The following is a 17,918-nucleotide window of genomic DNA, read 5'->3' as shown; positions in this document are numbered from 1 at the left end:
GTCTATTGTTTCCCAGCAAGAATTAAGGACGATTATGAAATATGAAAAGTTGTCTACACGTTCCTGAACTTGAAAATGACCTTTTTACCTTTGTTGTTTAATTTAGAGAGTAACACCACGAAACACTGACACTCACGCAATAAAAAAGGGAGATAGAGAGAGAGAGAGAGAGTTAAATCATCACTTGATCCACTAGATGGCGCTTGAACCTCAGGAGATTGTGAGGCGCCACCTCTGGTTCACCTTTTGGCAGGGTCAGATTAATCACCTACCACCCTCTGTGTCTCCAAGTTCCCATTAAATACAGAGAAAGCAGATTATGAAAAAGCTTCCTAGTTGTGCTTGCAGGCCAGCACACTGGTGCTGGATTACTTTGGATCAGGTTTTCTGTGCATAAATCAGCTTGTGGTTATTTTGATTAAGCACAGCCACGGAAGCACAAACAAAACTATTTAATTTAATAAAATACGATTTTGACTTTTAGGCCATTCTACAGTTCAAGAACATTAGTCAAATATGGAGGACCCACTTAGTTGATATTACCTTAGATACTTCCATTGTGTTCATTTAAAACACAGTGAACCTGGGCTTTTGGCACCCCCAGAGGTCTGGAGTCATGGGTCAGTTGCCCACCTCAGCCTTGGCAGGCTGAGTGTCTCCACTGCAGAAATTATTCTTTGCAGCTTTTGTGATTAATTCACAGAGGTCACAAAAAGAAACAGAGAAAATACGTCTTTTCAGTGATTGTATATGGGCTCATTTCACCTGTACATTAACTCACATTGTCTCATCCCAGTTCATCTAATGTCTTGATTATGTGTATTTTTACTCTCAATCTCTCGCTCTATCTATACCTCATCATCTCGTTGATGCCCGACATCTCATCTCATTCTGTCCATATCTGATGAATATTTGATTATGCTGGTTTCGCCCTTTGGCTGACACTCCTCATCTGGCACTCCACATCATTATTAGTGTGTTTGGCCTCAAGTGCTCGGCCTGAAAAAGGCTGTGCTGTCCACAGTGCCTTCGCTCCATTGGCCCTAAATAAAACCTCTCAGCACCTGGGAACAATGCCAACTTGGGCTTTAGTAACCAGGTGCTAAAATGAGATTTGTTTCACTCTATAAATATTTCTTGTTTTTTTCCAAACCAGAGGCGTGTCTGTTACCTATTCATGTCAAACCATGTTTTCAAAAGAGGGGTTCATTTTGTATCGAGAATTAAAAGTTTGGGTTAAAATGAACACAAGAAACAGATATGGCTTGATGCTGGAATTATTTTAATAGTAAATCCAAGTAACTCATTTCACTGAATTCAAATGGTCCCTCAGGTACTTGCCACCTGTCTTCATTATTTTTGTATAATACCAGAGCAACCCAACCAATGCAGAGTTTCCCCAGTGTGTGGATCATGCACATGAAGTACACAGAGAGTGTGTGTCTGGCTCTCTGCCTTGAGATAAGGTATTTAGATAAAATACAGTCCAGTGTCTCTCATTATCTGTGCTCAGCCAACTTTATTGTCTCTGTCTCTAACATCAAATCAAATTAATATTGTCAGTGCAGTGCTTTTTAAATCTTATATCAGTGATTCCAAAAACCTGAATATTTGCCATTTTTTCCTCTTTCCCTGTCTTTGTATGCCAATAAGCTCGACCGTTTGTGCCTCAGTCATGTGTTCAATGGGGAGATCCTCCTCAGAGAGAATCACACTGTCACGTTGTGTTTAGGTAGGCGATTGAAAGGCTGAGAGAGAGCCAGGGAAGCCAAACAGCTTCTTGGAAACTGCACTGCAGACGAAACAGTGATTAGTATGGAGGCAATGTGACCTGTTCCAATAAAACCTGAGCCTGCTATTTCTGTTTTATTTTACCTTGCCCACATCACAAATAGGTGTGGTTAGGCACAATGTTGAGGAGGCAAGAAAGTTTATATAACCATGGAAATGTTTGTCTGCCTTGCTAAATAATGTACTCTGAGCTTTATTTTCCCATTGCATCAGTCAAATTAAAACAGCCTGATCAATGATGAAGCTGATAAATCTTTCACGTAACACTTTACCTGCACAGCCCCAGTGCTTTGATTTGAGCAAACTACGTAATACCTCACTTAAGCCAAGGTCATCACAACACAGTAACCCTTGCCTTGTGGGGCGTCCTGGTGGCCTAGAGGTCGCCGCTGTTGTTGGCTAGATTTCAGCTAAGGCTTTTTGTCACGTTATATGGACTGTTTATAATAACATACAATATATTTTTATTTTATCAGATTTTCTTTTTAAAAACATCATCTAGTTGCCTTCCTTGGTCAGTTAAACCACACAGGCTGCTCCTCTATGGTAGTAAGTACATGTTTCCCCTTCATTTATACCCCGGAAAATTGAATAATAAAGTTTTTATAGTGCTATTTTAAGGCTAGCACTACAGCGCAAACAATGATTCTATCAGGGAGACTACATTACCCCCCAATATCAAAACATTCAACTGTCTGAATCAGTATACTGTCAGCAATCCCCATAAACTGGCCCTCATACTCCATGTCTTCAAAGTTAAATAAAAACTTCTCTATGTGTCTGTTTTAGCATTTAACAAGAAAAGACACCATGTGTGACTGTACCAGTGTATCAGATGAAACACAGCTTGTCGGCTTTAGTGTCTTTGTCAACTTTCCTGTGTTAACCAGGATTTAAAGTTGAGTTGTCCGGATTTGAACTTTGAGCTTGTTATGATGGACCTGTCAAAGGATTCACGGGGGTCTCAAAGGTCAAAAGATTCTGCTTAATCTCTGGCACATCACTGAGACACTGTTGATTAAGACAGCTTACTCTGACATTGCCGTCACTGCTCCCATCATCTACACTGAAACAGGACCGAGAGCCTTTAATCTGCTGAGGTCAGACAGAGTGGAATACTGAGAAAGTACACCTGTTAGTTTATACAATACTTTTATTTTACCCCATAATGCCAAAAAACTGTTTATTTTAAATCGCCTATCAGATTTGTTGGTTCCTTGAAAAAATGTAGTGCAAATGGTAGCTTTTGTTTACTGTGGTCTCTTTGACCCAATAGACATACTTGCCTAATCTCTTTGGCAGGAGAAATGTGTCTTAAGTTTAAGATTGATTATCGATAATTAATGAGAAAAGATTCTTAATATGCTTGTCCTCAATTAAGGACACAGCAGGAATGCTTGTTTAGAACAGGTGCAGCTTTCAGATGAATTGGGCTAATAATAGCAGTTCTAAAGGCTATTATTAAACACAAGTCAACCAACACATCCAGCAACAACCCTTATGTCATGATTCATCCAGACCTTTTTGATTAAAAATAATCACAATGATTCCTCTCAGAGAAATGAGCCCTGATTTTGAAAAGGCCTTGAACCCGATTTATTCTCCTGTCTGAATTAACGGAGGCTTGATTGTTTGGTTTGTGTTGGTGCAGAGGGGGATTATCAGCCTACTAGTACCATAGCCATGTGGAGACTATGTAGTTTGTCTGTCCCTGTGATTTAGCCGGCCAGTATTTTTAAACTCTTTGTAGTCCAAAAAAGCCATCCGCTGATTGCTTAACTGGATTATGGAGCAGGCAACGACAGCAATAATGAACCGGTTAAACCCCAGTGATGTGCAGAGAGAGGCTGCAGGTATAAAAAGGGAGATCAACTGTTGTAGACCGCACTCTCAACTTACCCTGACACAATCTACCAAGATCCCAGACAACTGAGGAGAGGTAAGACCTCTTTATGGATGGATGAATGAATGGATGGATGGATGGATGGATGATGCCAAAACTGAAGAAAGCTCCTGCCTGCATTTTCAACTGGAGTCTAAGATGCATGACTTTACGTTTTGAATAGTTTACACTGATGAGGAAAAACTATGGGCTCATACTTAGATTACACATGATGATGGTGGTTCAGGGTCACTGGTTTTAACTGAAAATCACTGAGTTATTTTACACCTTGGACTTAAGTAGGTTTGTTGATCACGGTCACCATAATTGTATCATGCTGTAGAGTATTTACAGGCTATAAGCCTACAAAGTCTCTAAAATAGTTAAAATAAAAAATTCTTTATATGAGAAAGAGTTATGATGCAGATTGTTGTAAAATTAATATACCAGCCTGGTTACACTATCTCTGTTGATGGTCTGCACATTAAGGCAGCATAAAATATTCAGGTGGTTTTACAGTAGAATGTTTTGCTTCTCTGATAAATATCAGCTCTGATTCAAAAGAACAAGTGCAGGCACACAATAGATTAGTAATTTAAACCAATCATAAGTAGTTTTTCCCTGTGGGAAATACTGTATGAAGATAAACTGGCTTAGTTCAAAGAGAGCTGTGATATAAAGTCTCCAAAGGCACCTGCAGACAACAGCCAACATCAGCTGTGGTAAACAGAACAGTTATGATGACAGAACATATTGTTATATGAATTGAATATTTAATAACTGTTAGCCAGTCAGAAGTGAGGGAAACAGCTGTGACACAGTTGGTTTGAACTGGAGGTTCCTGCTCAACCAAACAGGTCGCCATTCTCCTCCATGTATTTACCCACTACAGCAATCGCTGTGCATAATACTGCAACTTTTTGAAGTTAAAAAAAAAATGCTGGGCACATCTGTATTCACTCTCTAATTCCCTTTCCACCAGAAAGAAAAGCCAGTAATTGTTCCATAAAATGATCGCAGTACTAGGAGGCTAATTTGTAGGCTTACAGTGTTACATTAACTCCTTAAATACCTAGAAACTAATCATAATGCAGACACTCTTTTATAAGGCAGTCAATGCTCTCAACAGGACTGTCGGTGTGTGTTACGGAAAGGAAACAATTCAGTTTTGGTTAAAATATCAATTTTACCAAGTTTATTGTGAAGGACTACACATGAAAATAAATAAGACCAAACAGTCTCAGGACAGTAGGGGATGCCTGAAAGTAAATTAAGAAATGAGTAAATACCACTAATGGCACTGGATTTTGAAATCTTTAATGAACACCAGTGAAACAAATTCTTGCAACTCTTTCTGTTGTAATCCTCATTACAGGGCTATAGAGGGCTACTGGTAGGACTTAGTGTCTCATCAAATCCAGGGATACTACTGCAAGTTGCTGAATGGGTTTTATCTATTTAACTGTCCTTGAATAGTCCACTCAAGCAACAGCTTTGGCACTGCTGTTACGTTTGAGGGGAACACTTTGTGACATAATCGTGAGTGCCGTGTAAATCTGTCCAGGAGTTCGGTGCAAGGCTTGAGTCTGTTGGATGGGGCCCAGTTAGCAGAATCAGAATAACAGATAACAGCTTTGGATCAGGAGTCCTGACACCGATGGTGTAATCTTATCACAAAGGATTAACCTTCTCTACCCTCAAAACAAAACATCAATCCGGCTGCCAGAACGCTGACAGTTGGAGAGGGATCAATGTCCTAATCCCAACATCTGACTGATGCTGTGGCCTGCTATTGACCTGAGGTTACGTCTTTTTTCTCTTCTCCCAACAGACCACTTCCAAAGATCTTACAGAGATGGCAAAGTAAGTGTTGTTCTCCTTTTGTTATTTTCCCTAAGGTTGTTCTCTCACTTAAACCTTCCCAGCTTCAAACTGAAATATCAAAACTTGAGAAAAGATCAAGACCGGTCTTCCTGTTTTTGTTGTTGTTGTTGTGCAGCTGTTCTCACTGCAACATCCCAAAAATTGCAATCAAAAGTGTATACCGACAGGAGGATTGTTGAAAAGAACTGAAAAGAGCTAAAAAAAAAAAAAAAAAAAAAAAAAAAAAACTGACTTGAAAACCTTTACTAGCTTGGTGCTGCAGACTTTGACCGGGGTCAGCCAACTACTGAAAGAGTGACAAGTAGTTTAGTAAGTATTTATTTAAGGTTTGTTACGGCATAGTCAGTTGATGCGTCAGTTCAAATGTGGACTCCGACAGTAGCACAGGTAATGAGCTATTTGGGATCACACTGGTAATCAGCTATTTGGGAACCCTGTCACACCATTTGTAGCTCCCTCACCCGGGCCAGCCTTTCAATCCGGGCAGGATGAGGTTAAGCTGCTCCACACTTAGCTATTCCTAACTGGATAAAAGAGAATAAGGGATTACTGGGCCTTCTGCTGTTTGCCAAGAGTCATACTTTACCTTCAGAGTCTATAACTAATCATTAGTTTATCTGGTTAATCCACACAGCAGCTCTGTCATTTACATTCACAAGCCACTTACTGTATTTGCACCATTAAAAACAACCAGTTCTGCAACTAAATTCAATTCATTTTCATATGTAAATCCTACTGTCGTCATTTCTAATTAAGAGAAGTGACGTCTGTTGTAGTGAAGGAGGAAGACATGGGGAAGGGTGGAAACAAACAAAGAAGAGTTGATGGATTAAAAACAAAGTCTTAAAGTGGTGTTTCTCTTCCATTTTCTCACAGGGTTTTCAAGAAGACCAGTGGAAACGGAGGGGTAAGTCTACATTTGGTGATTTGTATTGAGTTCTTCTCTCACTTTTAATAGTGTGTTTTTTCTTTTAAAAATTTTCCATCAATGGAAAGTGAGTGAAACTGTTAACACTCAGCTGTTTTCCCTTCCTTCTGTCTCTCAGCTGACGCTCTACCTGGGGAAGAGAGACTACGTGGACCATGTGTCCTCAGTGGACAAAGTTGGTATGTTCCTTCTTCAGTGTGTGCATGTGTTTGTGTGTGTGTGTGGAGCTGCTTGAGTGTGCTAATTGTAACATTATCTGTGATACGCCTGCCTCTGCAGATGGTGTTGTAAAGCTGGACCCAGCAGATTTTGGAGACAGAAAAGGTAACATCATCAAAACTCCATTTTTTAATCCCCCCCAAAAATACTAAATCTTCCCAAATCAAAGTCACACACAGGTGCAAGATACAAATAAAAAATAAAAAAAATCTACTGTTGTGCGTTGACAGTGTTTGTGCAGCTGGCATGTGCCTTCCGCTATGGTAGTGACGACCTGGATGTGATGGGCCTGTGCTTCAGGAAGGACATCTGGATCCAGCATGTCCAGATCTACCCTGAGAACCACAAGCCCACTCTGAGCGCCATGCACGAGACCCTGCTGAAGAAGGCTGGGGACAACGCTCACCCTTTCACTTTTGAGGTGTGTAACAGCTTGTCCAGTTACAAGTGTAGAGTTAAAGAGCTCAGCTTGTTCTACCACTTGTTCCACTTCTTGTGTTCAGGTTAAAAATTAAATGTTTAATAGTCATAACAAGTATCAACTATTTAGCGTCATGGCTGATTTCTTAGGTTGTTTGTCTGATATATTCCTGATCAAAAATTAATTAAATAGCCTTGATAATAATAATCATAGATCATTCTTTCAAAATAAAACATAACAACCCCAAATTCAATTGAAAACTTTACATTTTTTTTAATTCAGAGGAATTTTATCACCTAAAAAATTGCCACCTTTGGTTAGAAAAGGTTGATAAACAAGTCTGAAGTCTCATATTATATTTCCAAGCTGTGAAAATATGCTTCATTTTGAAAGTAAATGAATAAAAATAACATATTTGTTTAGTCATAAATGTTTGTCTTTTTCTTCAGATTCCCAACAACCTGCCATGCTCAGTCTCTCTGCAGCCTGGCCCTGATGACAAGGGGAAGGTAAAGCTCTTCTCCTTCATAATAAAATCACATGCATCCCATAACCTCAGTGCATAGGCAGGTGTATCGATTGTTGCCACCGGCCATTGTTACAGGTTTTATTTCTGCTTTGCAGGCTTGTGGTGTCGACTTTGAGGTCAAAACCTACCTTGCCAAGGAAAAGAGCAACCCTGATGAGAAGATTGAGAAGAAGTGAGCGCACTTTCATTTCATCATCTCTTTGTATTCATTCATCTTTTACATGTTTTATGTCACTGTTCTGCTGCACTGACTTTTTCCCTGCTCTATCCTTTATTCTCCTTCACCCACCTCTTCTTTCTCCTCCGTGTCTCATTCTGTCTGACAGGGACACTGCTCGCCTCGTCATTCGTAAAATCCAGTACGCTCCCTCTCAGGTGGGCGCCGGGCCCAAGGCTGAAATCTGCAAGAGCTTCATGATGTCTGACAAGCCTGTTCATCTAGAGGCTTCAATGGAGAAAGATGTACAGTAGCTGATTTTTTTTTAAACTAACATATACCACATTTCTGTGCTATCCTTTTTTTAATGTTTCCAGTTATTCTAACTATACCACCGTTAACTGGTTGTCCTCTGATTTGACCACAGCTCTACTTCCATGGTGAAGCAATCCCAATCAAAATCAAAATCAAAAATGAGAGCAACAAAACAGTCAAGAAAATCAAGATCACTGGTGGGTATCTTTGATAATAGGACATAACATGGTTGGTAGTGAGAGAACAACACAAATATTTTTGACTCACCCTGTCTTCACTCGTCTCCTTTCACAGTGGACCAGACCACAGACATTGTCCTCTACTCAGCAGACAAATACACCAAGACTGTTTTTAACCAGGAGTTTGGGTACGTGGACAGAACACTGAAAGCAAATATCAAACACCAATTATCAAAGACACTGTGACAGAGAATGTGTTTATAGATTTGTTTGTGTTTCATCCTCCGCAGAGAGACAGTGGATTCCAACAGCACCTACGAAAACACTGTGTCCATCACCCCCCTGCTGTCTGAAAACAAGGAGAAACGAGGCCTGGCGCTGGATGGACGGCTGAAGGACGAGGACACTAACTTGGCCTCCACCACCATGTAAGTACGCAGACGCATCAGACAGAATTAAAGGAGGATTTACATGTAATTAGTTTAATTTACTGCTGGGAAGTTTGGACGATCAGGGATATTGACCAAAGCAGCTCGTCTGTGACCGACAAACTTTTTTCCACTTTGTAGTTTTACATTTACAGTAGCTTTTCTTGCGTGTCACTCTATGTCTGTGATGCCATGTAGTGGTACACTCGACTAAATTAAACCTTCTAATCCCTCAAATCCTTGTAATTCGTCTCCTCCACAGGCTGCGGCAGGGTGTCGAGAAAGAGGTGTTGGGAATCCTGGTTTCCTACAAGATTAAAATTAACCTCATGGTGGCAGGAGGAGGGTAAGTGTCTGTTTAGACATTTATGGCACAAGAAAACAAAATCAACGATTAAATGTGGTGAAATTAATCAAAACAAACTCATGATGTCCCTCTTCTCCTCGTGTAGCCTGCTGGGTGGCCTCACTGCCAGGTGAGCACTATCCATCCATTACGTATTATATCACAGCCCATACAGCCAATGAGCAGTGACCTCCAAATATCTGCATGATTTTGACTGGTTGGTTTGTTTCCTCTGCAGTGATGTCACAGTGGAGCTGCCAGTCATGCTCATGCACCCCAAGCCTGAAGGTATTTTATAAGACACACATATAAACGTCTGATTTGTCTGTGACCAGTGAACATCACAGTTCATGTGTTGGCTGTTCTAATGATTTTACCCTCTCATCCTGTTATTTTCTTCCTTTCACATCAACCTCCCTTCCAAACTGAGCAGAGTAAAGACTGCACATCAGTGTAAGTACCAAATCACTTTTAGTTTTGGGGCTATCACCTATAAACTGTAAACATATTTAATCTATTTTTTACATTTCTTTTGGGCATTTTTGTAACTCAACATTCTGCCTTTTTAATGTTATTATGTTCTTCTTGTTGCAGTGTTGTGAAAGAAAACTTCCCTATAGAAAAGGTGAGGTTCATACATCAATAATAATAATAATAATAATAAAAACAAAACAATAATTCATGAAAATTTCCACATTATTAAAATGAGTAGTTGAGCATTATTTTATATCATTTAAAGATTATAGGTAAATGAAGTTAACCAATCATCCATGAGATATTTTAATGTATAATGTTGGATCTCAGTGGATGTGTTACACAGCATCAATGTGGAAACACTTTCAGGTGATAGTTGGGTTAACTTTGTGTAAACTTCCCTTCATGTTTGCTTTTTTTTCAGAGAGGATGTTACCGTGGAAGTTGAAAAGAAACCCACATTAAGAGAGGAAGAAAACAAGGGGAAATGACACAAACAAAGAAGAAGAAGAAGAAGGTGTCTGTCCTAATGAAATCAAATAACTATAAGTGAGCAACTGAAGAGAACGAACACACCAAGGATAATCACACAGATGTAACATCAGCCCCCTCACAGATGTTTTTGTGGTTTAATTGCTGTCTTTTAGCTATAGACAAAGTAACTGAATTGCAAAATAGTATCCAGCATTTAGCAACCAAACACTTCTGTTGAAACACACACATACATGTGCAGAGTAAAAGTCTATGAGTGGGGGAAGGTTAGGAAACGAGTTTGAAGCCCATAAAAGCCAGAGTGCTTTGAATTAAGGTGATACACCGGTCTATTGTTTTTTTCTTTCTGTGAAATGTAACAGTTTCTGTTTTTGACTGGCTAAGGCAAATAACCCAAAATACAATAAAACAATACATTGAATAAAATACTTCTAAAAACAGAATTGTTGTGATGCATTGGTTTTTCCCCTGTCTCAACGTATAACATGCTTTTGGAGTCTTCTGATTTGTTTTTTAAAACAAAATGAATGAACATCGTACTGATAGGAAAACTTTTAGCACAACACCAGTGTCAGTGCTATTGTCATAGACTTTTTGGTATAACCTCCGACTACATCTCACAAGATAAAATATAAAATTTTGTAATATTTTGTGATTATATCATAAGTACAGTCAAACAGAGTAGTTTATGTATTATGTCAATGCCAAAAAAAATGCCTCGGAAACAGAGACACTGGAGAGGAAACTCAACCACAGTTTAGTTATTCACTTTTAGATTTTTTTAAGGGGTAACTAACTCCAGCAGTTGTCCCTATTCCAGCAGAGTAGGTGTTGGTATTTCACTTCAACGTTGGCTGCTGTAGATGATGTTTTATGCTCAGTTTTCCGCCAGCAGAGGGCCACAGCGACTCTGCTGAAAAGTTTCTCTCTGACCAGCGACGAAGACGACGGCGCCTGACGTCATCGCGCACAACGTGTAGCACTGAAGCATCATGGCTTTGAATGGAGGTTTGTGAACTTATAACCAAGCTAACTTTGACATTTCTCCCACCTACTTACTGTGCTGTTAAAGTGCATTTTAGCGCGCATATAAACGGCGATTCTCGAGTGTTATTTTATTTTTTTCTCAGATTTGCCGTCGCCAGCATATACATGTCGTTAGCTAGACGTTAGCCCGGCTGCTTTGCTAGCTTATCTTTTCGTAGCAGAGTACTGCGGCGATGCTAATCACTTTTTAAAAACAACACTACTTTAACCAAGTAATTATCTACAAAAATCAGTTATAATATTTACGGAGTAAAACGTCGACACATACACACACGTTACAACAGCGCTACAAACTGTTTACAAGTTGTATCACAGCAAAAACGGAGTTTTATGATGGTTATAGAGCAGCAAAGAGTCTGTGTAGGTGTTGAATTAAATTAGCACTTTTTTTACTGACTCCAGATGACGAGGACTTTGCGTGGGAGCCTCCAACAGAGGCAGAGATGAAGGTGATCCAGGCTCGCAGGGAGCGACAAGACAAAATCAGCAAGCTGATGGGAGACTACCTGCTCAAAGGATACAAGATGCTGGGGGAGTGCTGTGATGTGTGTGGGGTGAGGAGTGTGAACTTATGTTTTGTTTGTGAAGGTGGCAGTGTGTTGATCATGAAGAAAAGCTGTAATGGTATAACATTTACTTTGTGTTTGCAGACCATTCTTCTCCAGGACAGACAGCAGAAAAACTACTGTGTTTCATGTCAGGAGCTGGACTCTGATATTGACAAGGACAACCCTGGTATACACAACTCACACATACACGTTTACTGCATGAACTAGATGTCTTCTCTCGGGCCACATGTCTCCCTCCCTCCATCACTGCTCCTCTCACTTTGTGCTTTTTGTAAACTTAATTTGCTTGTTCCCATCTCCCTACCTGCCTCTCTCTGCTCCTCTCAGCTCTAAATGCGCAGGCGGCGTTGTCCCAGGTGAGAGAAAGGCAGCTCGCAGCCCAGTCCCCTGCACCGTCCCAGGCACCTGAACTCAACGGAGGCCCTAGCAGCAGCAGTCAGGCAAGTGTGTCGGTTCCCAGGCCAGAGCACTGTGAGGGTGCTGCCGCAGGAGGAAGAGCCCCCCCACTTCCCCCTCCTGTCCCCTCTCCTTCACCTCCTGCCTCCACCACAACCCTGGCACCAGCTCGTCCACCAGTTTGTCCACAGAGCACTGCCCTCCGACCTGTGTTGCAAGAAGCTGAGGACGCTGTTCTAACCAAACTTCGCTGGGCCACCACCCAGCTACAGAGCTCGGCCTCCCTGGAGGCAAGCATCCAGCTCTGCAGCCTCATTGCCAGCTGTGCCAACTCACTGCGCAGCCTCAAAGAGCTCAGCCAGTAACCATCATGCACTGGTTGAAACCATGGCATAACGCTGTTTCTACTTGCCTCTGTCTTGGAATACTGACTCTGGTTTGCTGCTTTGCAGCATCTCCCTCTGACTGAAACCACGCATAGAGCTGAATTCAGAATTGGTCAGAAAATGCACTTGAAATGAGATTAGTGTCAAAAGTTCACAGGTTACTCTTGAGTTAATGTATACCACTGACAGATATATCATGTTACAGGGTTTCTCAATGTTCATTTGACTGTTTTGTCAAATTGTAAGTTATAATTTAATTATAGAAAACTGAACCTTTGTCAAAACATATTAACTGTTGGTATTAATTTTAAACCATCTTGCCATTAAAAAAAGATTAAATTGGGCTTAATCTATATTTTACAGAAAAATAATGCTAACATAAATCCATAGCTGGTTGGCTCTGGTTAATCTGAGATGACCACATTTCCCAGAGATGTGGGACATGTTTTTTCCTGATTGGTTGTCCTATAGTATCCCAAACATGGTGTAGGTTTACAAATCACAAAGTTCAAACAAAAAGAGTCTCTGTGATGATATACAACATACTATTAGAATGTAAGTCAACAGTTAAAATGTAAAGCGTGTTGGTGTGTCGACAAACACGCCAGTCCTCTACGTGGGCCCTGCTTCTTCGACATTCAGATAGATTTCTGGTGTCTCTGACCCCCCTGGTGGTTTAAAGCTTGTCCTTGTGCGCCGGCAGTTGTTAGGTTTTTATTGTAAATATATTTGATGCATGATGGTGGTGATAGTCGGTTTATTCAGCGATTGCTCAGATGACACAGGGCAACATTCAGGAGTCGGACTCATTGTTCCTCGTTCATTAAAAATAAACATTCTAGAGCAAATGAACTGTGCACTGTACATCAGTAGACAGCACTTCATATTAGAAAAAGTGAGCTTCAGTATTGTTCAAGGCAGTCAAGAGTTTTCTAATTATGTACCTGAATAAAGCTTTGCCTGTTCAGGAGTGCTGCAATTCGTTTCTTTGCACAAGAGGGCGCCAAATGCAAAAAGCAGTGTCAAAAGTTTGTTAATTGGAAAGTTCTGTGTTTAAACAAGTACAATTTAAAGTACTAATAAACATATATGAATTGGATTTCTGTTTAGAATATGTGAATTTCAGTAAAAATTACCAGCCACGTTTTTACCACTGGTGCAGTGCAGTGCAGTTTTCTTTAATGTTGGTACATGAATCTACCAGTCTGCCTATGTATGGGCTTTGTTTAGACTTAGTTTTGGACAGCCTGAGCTCATGAGAAATCCACTTGAATTAGTCAAACCACTGTCTGTCTCCCTCTGCCAAACACGGACTGTAGCGGGGCGGGGCGCGGTCCCTGCCGGGCGGAGCCGGGGACTGACGGTGAAATCTCCCATACAAAGGAGAGGAAACAAAACAAAGCCAGGAAGCATGACATTAACCCGGCATTCACTGCTATTACCGTGGCTTGGTCGCATCCAGAAAACAGGAACGCATTCACTCGCTTTTTCCTTGTGAGAAGCGTTTTTTTCCCGAGACACCTCTGCAGCCGAGAGAGAGGAAAACAGCACCTAAAAGTGATGGTGAGGCAGCATAGCGCATTAACATATGTGCATTTGAGAGTGACCACGCTCTCCTGAGAGACCAGTGCAGAAACAGTGGCGCCGAGTCCACTATCCGTGCATTGTCGTGATGAACGGGAGTAGTCGGGGCTGCGCGGTGGACTGTCCGGCGGTGGGCGGTGTCTTCTCGGTGGAGGGGCTGCCGCCGCTGCCCAAAGGCCTGAGCGGCATCCTGAACTCCAGCGGCGGATCGTGGCGGGACATCGAGAAGGTGCACAGCAAGAGAGCGCGCATCCAGGCCGACATCAGCCGGGGCGGCGGCAGCGGTTGCATCGGCGGCGGCGGCGACGCGCCGCGCGGTCACGGCAAGCCGGGCGGACTGGACGCTGCTCTGGCTCTGCTGCGGAAAGAGATGGTGAGGCTCAGGACGAAAACTTGTAGAACTTCTTTTATCACGTTTTTACTAATTTGTACTTAAGCATTTAGATTTTGATATGAGAAGGAAATAATCTTACATCTCATCAGTGGATAGAGTTTGCTCAGTTGTCATGGAGACTGTACCAAAGTACCAAAACAATAATGTATACACACACTGTTTCAAAGTGAAAGTAATGCATTCAAAAACCTACAAAGTAACAACAGAAAGGGGTCCCTGTGACTGACTGATGTTATGAGTCTATTAGATTACCAATACTGATGCATTAGTGTGTAGGCAGGATTGTGCTGTTGTTTCTGGTTGAGAAGCAACAGACTACATTGTTTACAGTTAGGACTTTTATTGAAGTGGTTTCCAACCTGGATGTCATAAGGCAGGCTAAATCTGAGGAGCTGTGATTAGATTAAATGGAGAGAGGGAGTGAAATGTTGGATATTTTTACTTCTTTGCCTCAGTTATTTAGATTAAATTGTGTGAAAAGTTTAGAGGGAAAATGTTTCTTTGGTGGAACTGCAGTTATACACATCTGACAGACATTGATTTTATAGGAGAAACTAAACAGGTTGGAAACCAGCTGTTTAATCTTTAGTAATGTGCTGTGTTTTATAAGCGTATCATCTGTAATGGTGCAGGGTAAAAAAAAAAAATAGTAAAGTGTCTCAAAACTGCATGAGGATTGCTCATTTGTTAAGATTATTTTGTCAGTCTGCTATTTCCAAGGACAAAAATGAACTTTCTCATCACATTTCCATCTCGGTTTCCTTACGTGTTCTATCCTCTCAAGATATGTTATGTTTTTGTGTGTAACAGGTCGGTCTGCGTCAGCTCGACATGTCTCTGCTGTGCCAGCTGTGGTCTCTCCACGAAGCCATCCAGGAATACAAGGGCTCCTCGCTTCTGTCTGAGGCCTCGCTCAGTGCTGATAATGGATACTCTGAGGAGGAGGAGGAGGAGGAGGATGAAGTAGAGGAGGAAGACGAGGAGGAGACAAGAGGTCTCTCGCAGTCTCCTCCATCCTCCTCATCCTTGCCTCTGCCTCCACCCAGCTGCAACTCCAGGGACCAGTGGATCAAAGACTCCTTCCATATTCCCTGATGAACATACAGACATACAGTACGTTCTGTGCACTCTGCACTGTGGAGACTCCTTGACTATATTTTCTCAAAGTGGGTGTCTCTTACTGGCCTTTAGGCCCCATGTGCACTGGCTTTTACGCTATGCATCTCTTATCTGGGTAAAATGTCCAGTACTTAATCTTATCCACACACATTTTTTTACACTTTGCAGAATCTGTGCCTGTTTGCATCTATCTGACTCTGGCTTTTTGACATCTCATTGATGTAATTGGAAATTTCTGTAGCTTATAAAATAAGCAGTGACACGTGTGGCCTTTCCATTATTTACACTGGACCAAGTTTTTGCTCCACTACATCTTGATATCAGGTTTGACTCCAACTTAAAGGTTTCTTGGTTACACTGAGTAGGAATCTGATAACAGTAGTTATCAAGAAACATAAGGTGAACTATATGGGACCCAGTCACTTTATATGAATGTAATGTATGCATATATATTTTTACTGTTACACATGTGCACACTACATGTCATGTGAAAGCATATGTTTTTTTTCTACACAGGATCCAAAATTTAGCGAGGTAAGATTTATTGTATTTCTGCACGACACTGGATGGTGATGTTTAGCACAGAAACAGTTCAATCCCTCACACATGCACAGATAATCCTTTATATTCACAGTTTTTGTGGCTTAACATGCACTTCCTGGATATTAAATTAGCAATTTGTTGTGTATTGAGGTCACCTAAAAGAGAAAACATGAGGAGAGATACAAGTAAGCTCTTTTCTCTTAATTGCATCATCTACATGCTGTTACATGCTACTTCCTTAGCTTTGGAAATGAGCTGGGTGGTGTATTTCTAATAATTATAATGACATCAGTGGATACAGGTGTGGCATAAAATGAGGTTAATTTCACTTTTGATGTTTTTGTGATGATTTCAGGTTTTCAGACCTGATGTTCTGTAAGAGGAGTACAATCAGTTCTCCTGTCAAACAGTATTCTTCACCATTTAGTGTCTTGACTCAAGAGTGGACAGCAGCTTTGTCAATCAATAATGTGTGATCTGTCAATCTATGAGCCTTTGATACGGTAAACACATTTTTCTTTTCCACAGATGAAGCGAATATTCTTTTGAAAATGATATTTAGCTTGTTATTCTGCCAAACCAGACATTTATTAATCTCCTAAGTCTGACATTTGCTGTTGATTTCCCCATTAAGATAAGAATTCATTCTGATGGGATTCTGCTCTGAAGTCTTGTATCCAGGCATAATAAAGCTGTCTCATAAGTTGGGCTTTTTTTTTTTATTTAGCATTTCTGTCCCTAGATTGTGTTTAAATCAGAGCAAATCTGATGCTGTATCTTTTTGTCACATATAGTATAGGCACAGGATTATCACATTCTTTAATGCAAAATAAATGGGCACAGTATTGAATAGTAAATTACTTTTTTTGAACCTAAATATTAGCTACTAAATAAAACTACACTTGATACCACATGTATGCACGGTGTGTATTCCTGCATTTGAATTAAAGGCAATCAGGGGATGCTATTGCAAAATATGACCAACAGGGGGACACACTGCCCCTGTCTCTAACACAGAGCTGCTCCACTCCTGCAGGCCTCCTCCTCTGAGGTCATGCTGAAAGCAGCAGAGTGGGGAAAACCATTTGCTGTGGAGAGAGCAGGAGTGACGTTTGAGTAGAAAATCTCCTGCTGTTCTCTATTTATAATCAACATGTGTCGCGGATATAGTTAGAATATATCTGTCTGTCTCTGTCAGTTTAGCAGTAGATCTGTGTGTGATCCATGCATCACAATGCATCAGCTACAGTAAAAGCAAATGTGTGTTTTTTTTTAACTGACACTTTCTATCTATCTCTTTGTTTTCACTTGTCTCTCTTTGCTTTTCCATGTCTCTTGATATGTTTTGGTCTCCATCCACTTTGTCCATAACAGATGGGCAGTAAGCCTAGTTATTGCTGTTATTATCACACCCCACAGTTACAGTAAGTACTGTTAGTGCGCTTCAGTGAGTGATTATTAAAATAAACAGACATCAGTCAGGAGGGCAGTGCGGTGGATGTCAGCTGGGAAAGCTGGGGAGGACAATAAGGTGTTAGTGGTGAGGTTTCCTCTGGATAACAATGAATGGCGAGATCAGTTTGGTGAGGAAATACCCCAAAGCTGAGAATGTTCAAGCACAATTCAACCAAGGACAGAAGGACAGTAATGGTATTTTTATATTAACTATTCACGGGTGGGTGTCAGATTAAAAGCATAAAATTGGGTGTAAACCAGCAGGTGCAGTGGTCAGGTCTGATCGCAAGGAGGAAAGGAAGCTGTAGACAGATCAGCGAGGCGGAGGGCGTCTCTTAGGTGTGTATGTGCGCATGTTTGGGGAGGGAGTGTACTCAGCT

At 41.0% G+C, this 17,918-nt stretch overlaps 3 protein-coding genes across 3 annotated transcripts; all 3 read left to right on the top strand.

Moving 5' to 3' along the window:
- Positions 1-3,653: 3,653 nt before the first annotated feature.
- arr3a (arrestin 3a, retinal (X-arrestin)) lies at positions 3,654-10,488 on the top strand. The gene is made up of 18 exons (XM_018692647.2): positions 3,654-3,730; positions 5,505-5,536; positions 6,434-6,464; positions 6,604-6,664; positions 6,765-6,809; positions 6,935-7,125; positions 7,575-7,634; positions 7,750-7,826; positions 7,981-8,116; positions 8,239-8,323; positions 8,421-8,493; positions 8,596-8,733; positions 8,996-9,079; positions 9,186-9,209; positions 9,318-9,367; positions 9,513-9,532; positions 9,674-9,704; positions 9,978-10,488. The coding sequence occupies exons 2-16, from the start codon at positions 5,529-5,531 to the stop codon at positions 9,515-9,517; spliced, it is 1,068 nt and encodes a 355-aa protein (XP_018548163.1). The 5' UTR covers positions 3,654-3,730; positions 5,505-5,528; the 3' UTR covers positions 9,518-9,532; positions 9,674-9,704; positions 9,978-10,488.
- A 491-nt stretch (positions 10,489-10,979) lies between these two features.
- Positions 10,980-13,413, top strand: znrd2 (zinc ribbon domain containing 2). Its single transcript, XM_018692530.2, has 4 exons — positions 10,980-11,053; positions 11,495-11,646; positions 11,743-11,827; positions 11,989-13,413. The coding sequence occupies exons 1-4, from the start codon at positions 11,038-11,040 to the stop codon at positions 12,420-12,422; spliced, it is 687 nt and encodes a 228-aa protein (XP_018548046.1). The 5' UTR covers positions 10,980-11,037; the 3' UTR covers positions 12,423-13,413.
- A 240-nt stretch (positions 13,414-13,653) lies between these two features.
- Positions 13,654-16,994, top strand: fam89b (family with sequence similarity 89 member B). Its single transcript, XM_018692531.2, has 2 exons — positions 13,654-14,400; positions 15,232-16,994. The coding sequence occupies exons 1-2, from the start codon at positions 14,116-14,118 to the stop codon at positions 15,514-15,516; spliced, it is 570 nt and encodes a 189-aa protein (XP_018548047.1). The 5' UTR covers positions 13,654-14,115; the 3' UTR covers positions 15,517-16,994.
- The last annotated feature ends 924 nt before the right edge of the window (positions 16,995-17,918 follow it).

Source organism: Lates calcarifer, linkage group LG20 (genome assembly GCF_001640805.2).
Source record: "Lates calcarifer isolate ASB-BC8 linkage group LG20, TLL_Latcal_v3, whole genome shotgun sequence".
Lineage (NCBI taxonomy): Eukaryota > Metazoa > Chordata > Actinopteri > Centropomidae > Lates > Lates calcarifer.
This window is presented reverse-complemented; position numbering and strand designations above follow the sequence as displayed.

Excerpts from the sequence above, each read along its gene's own strand:
- arr3a (XM_018692647.2), top strand. Across the intron at positions 6,465-6,603 it reads AGACCAGTGGAAACGGAGGG|CTGACGCTCTACCTGGGGAA; the intron begins GTAAGTCTACAT and ends TCTGTCTCTCAG. Across the intron at positions 7,827-7,980 it reads GATGAGAAGATTGAGAAGAA|GGACACTGCTCGCCTCGTCA; the intron begins GTGAGCGCACTT and ends TCTGTCTGACAG.
- znrd2 (XM_018692530.2), top strand. Across the intron at positions 11,647-11,742 it reads AGTGCTGTGATGTGTGTGGG|ACCATTCTTCTCCAGGACAG; the intron begins GTGAGGAGTGTG and ends TTGTGTTTGCAG. Across the intron at positions 11,828-11,988 it reads TATTGACAAGGACAACCCTG|CTCTAAATGCGCAGGCGGCG; the intron begins GTATACACAACT and ends TGCTCCTCTCAG.
- fam89b (XM_018692531.2), top strand. The coding sequence starts at position 14,116 with ATGAACGGGAGTAGTCGGGGCTGCGCGGTGGACTGTCCGGCGGTGGGC. Across the intron at positions 14,401-15,231 it reads CTCTGCTGCGGAAAGAGATG|GTCGGTCTGCGTCAGCTCGA; the intron begins GTGAGGCTCAGG and ends TGTGTGTAACAG.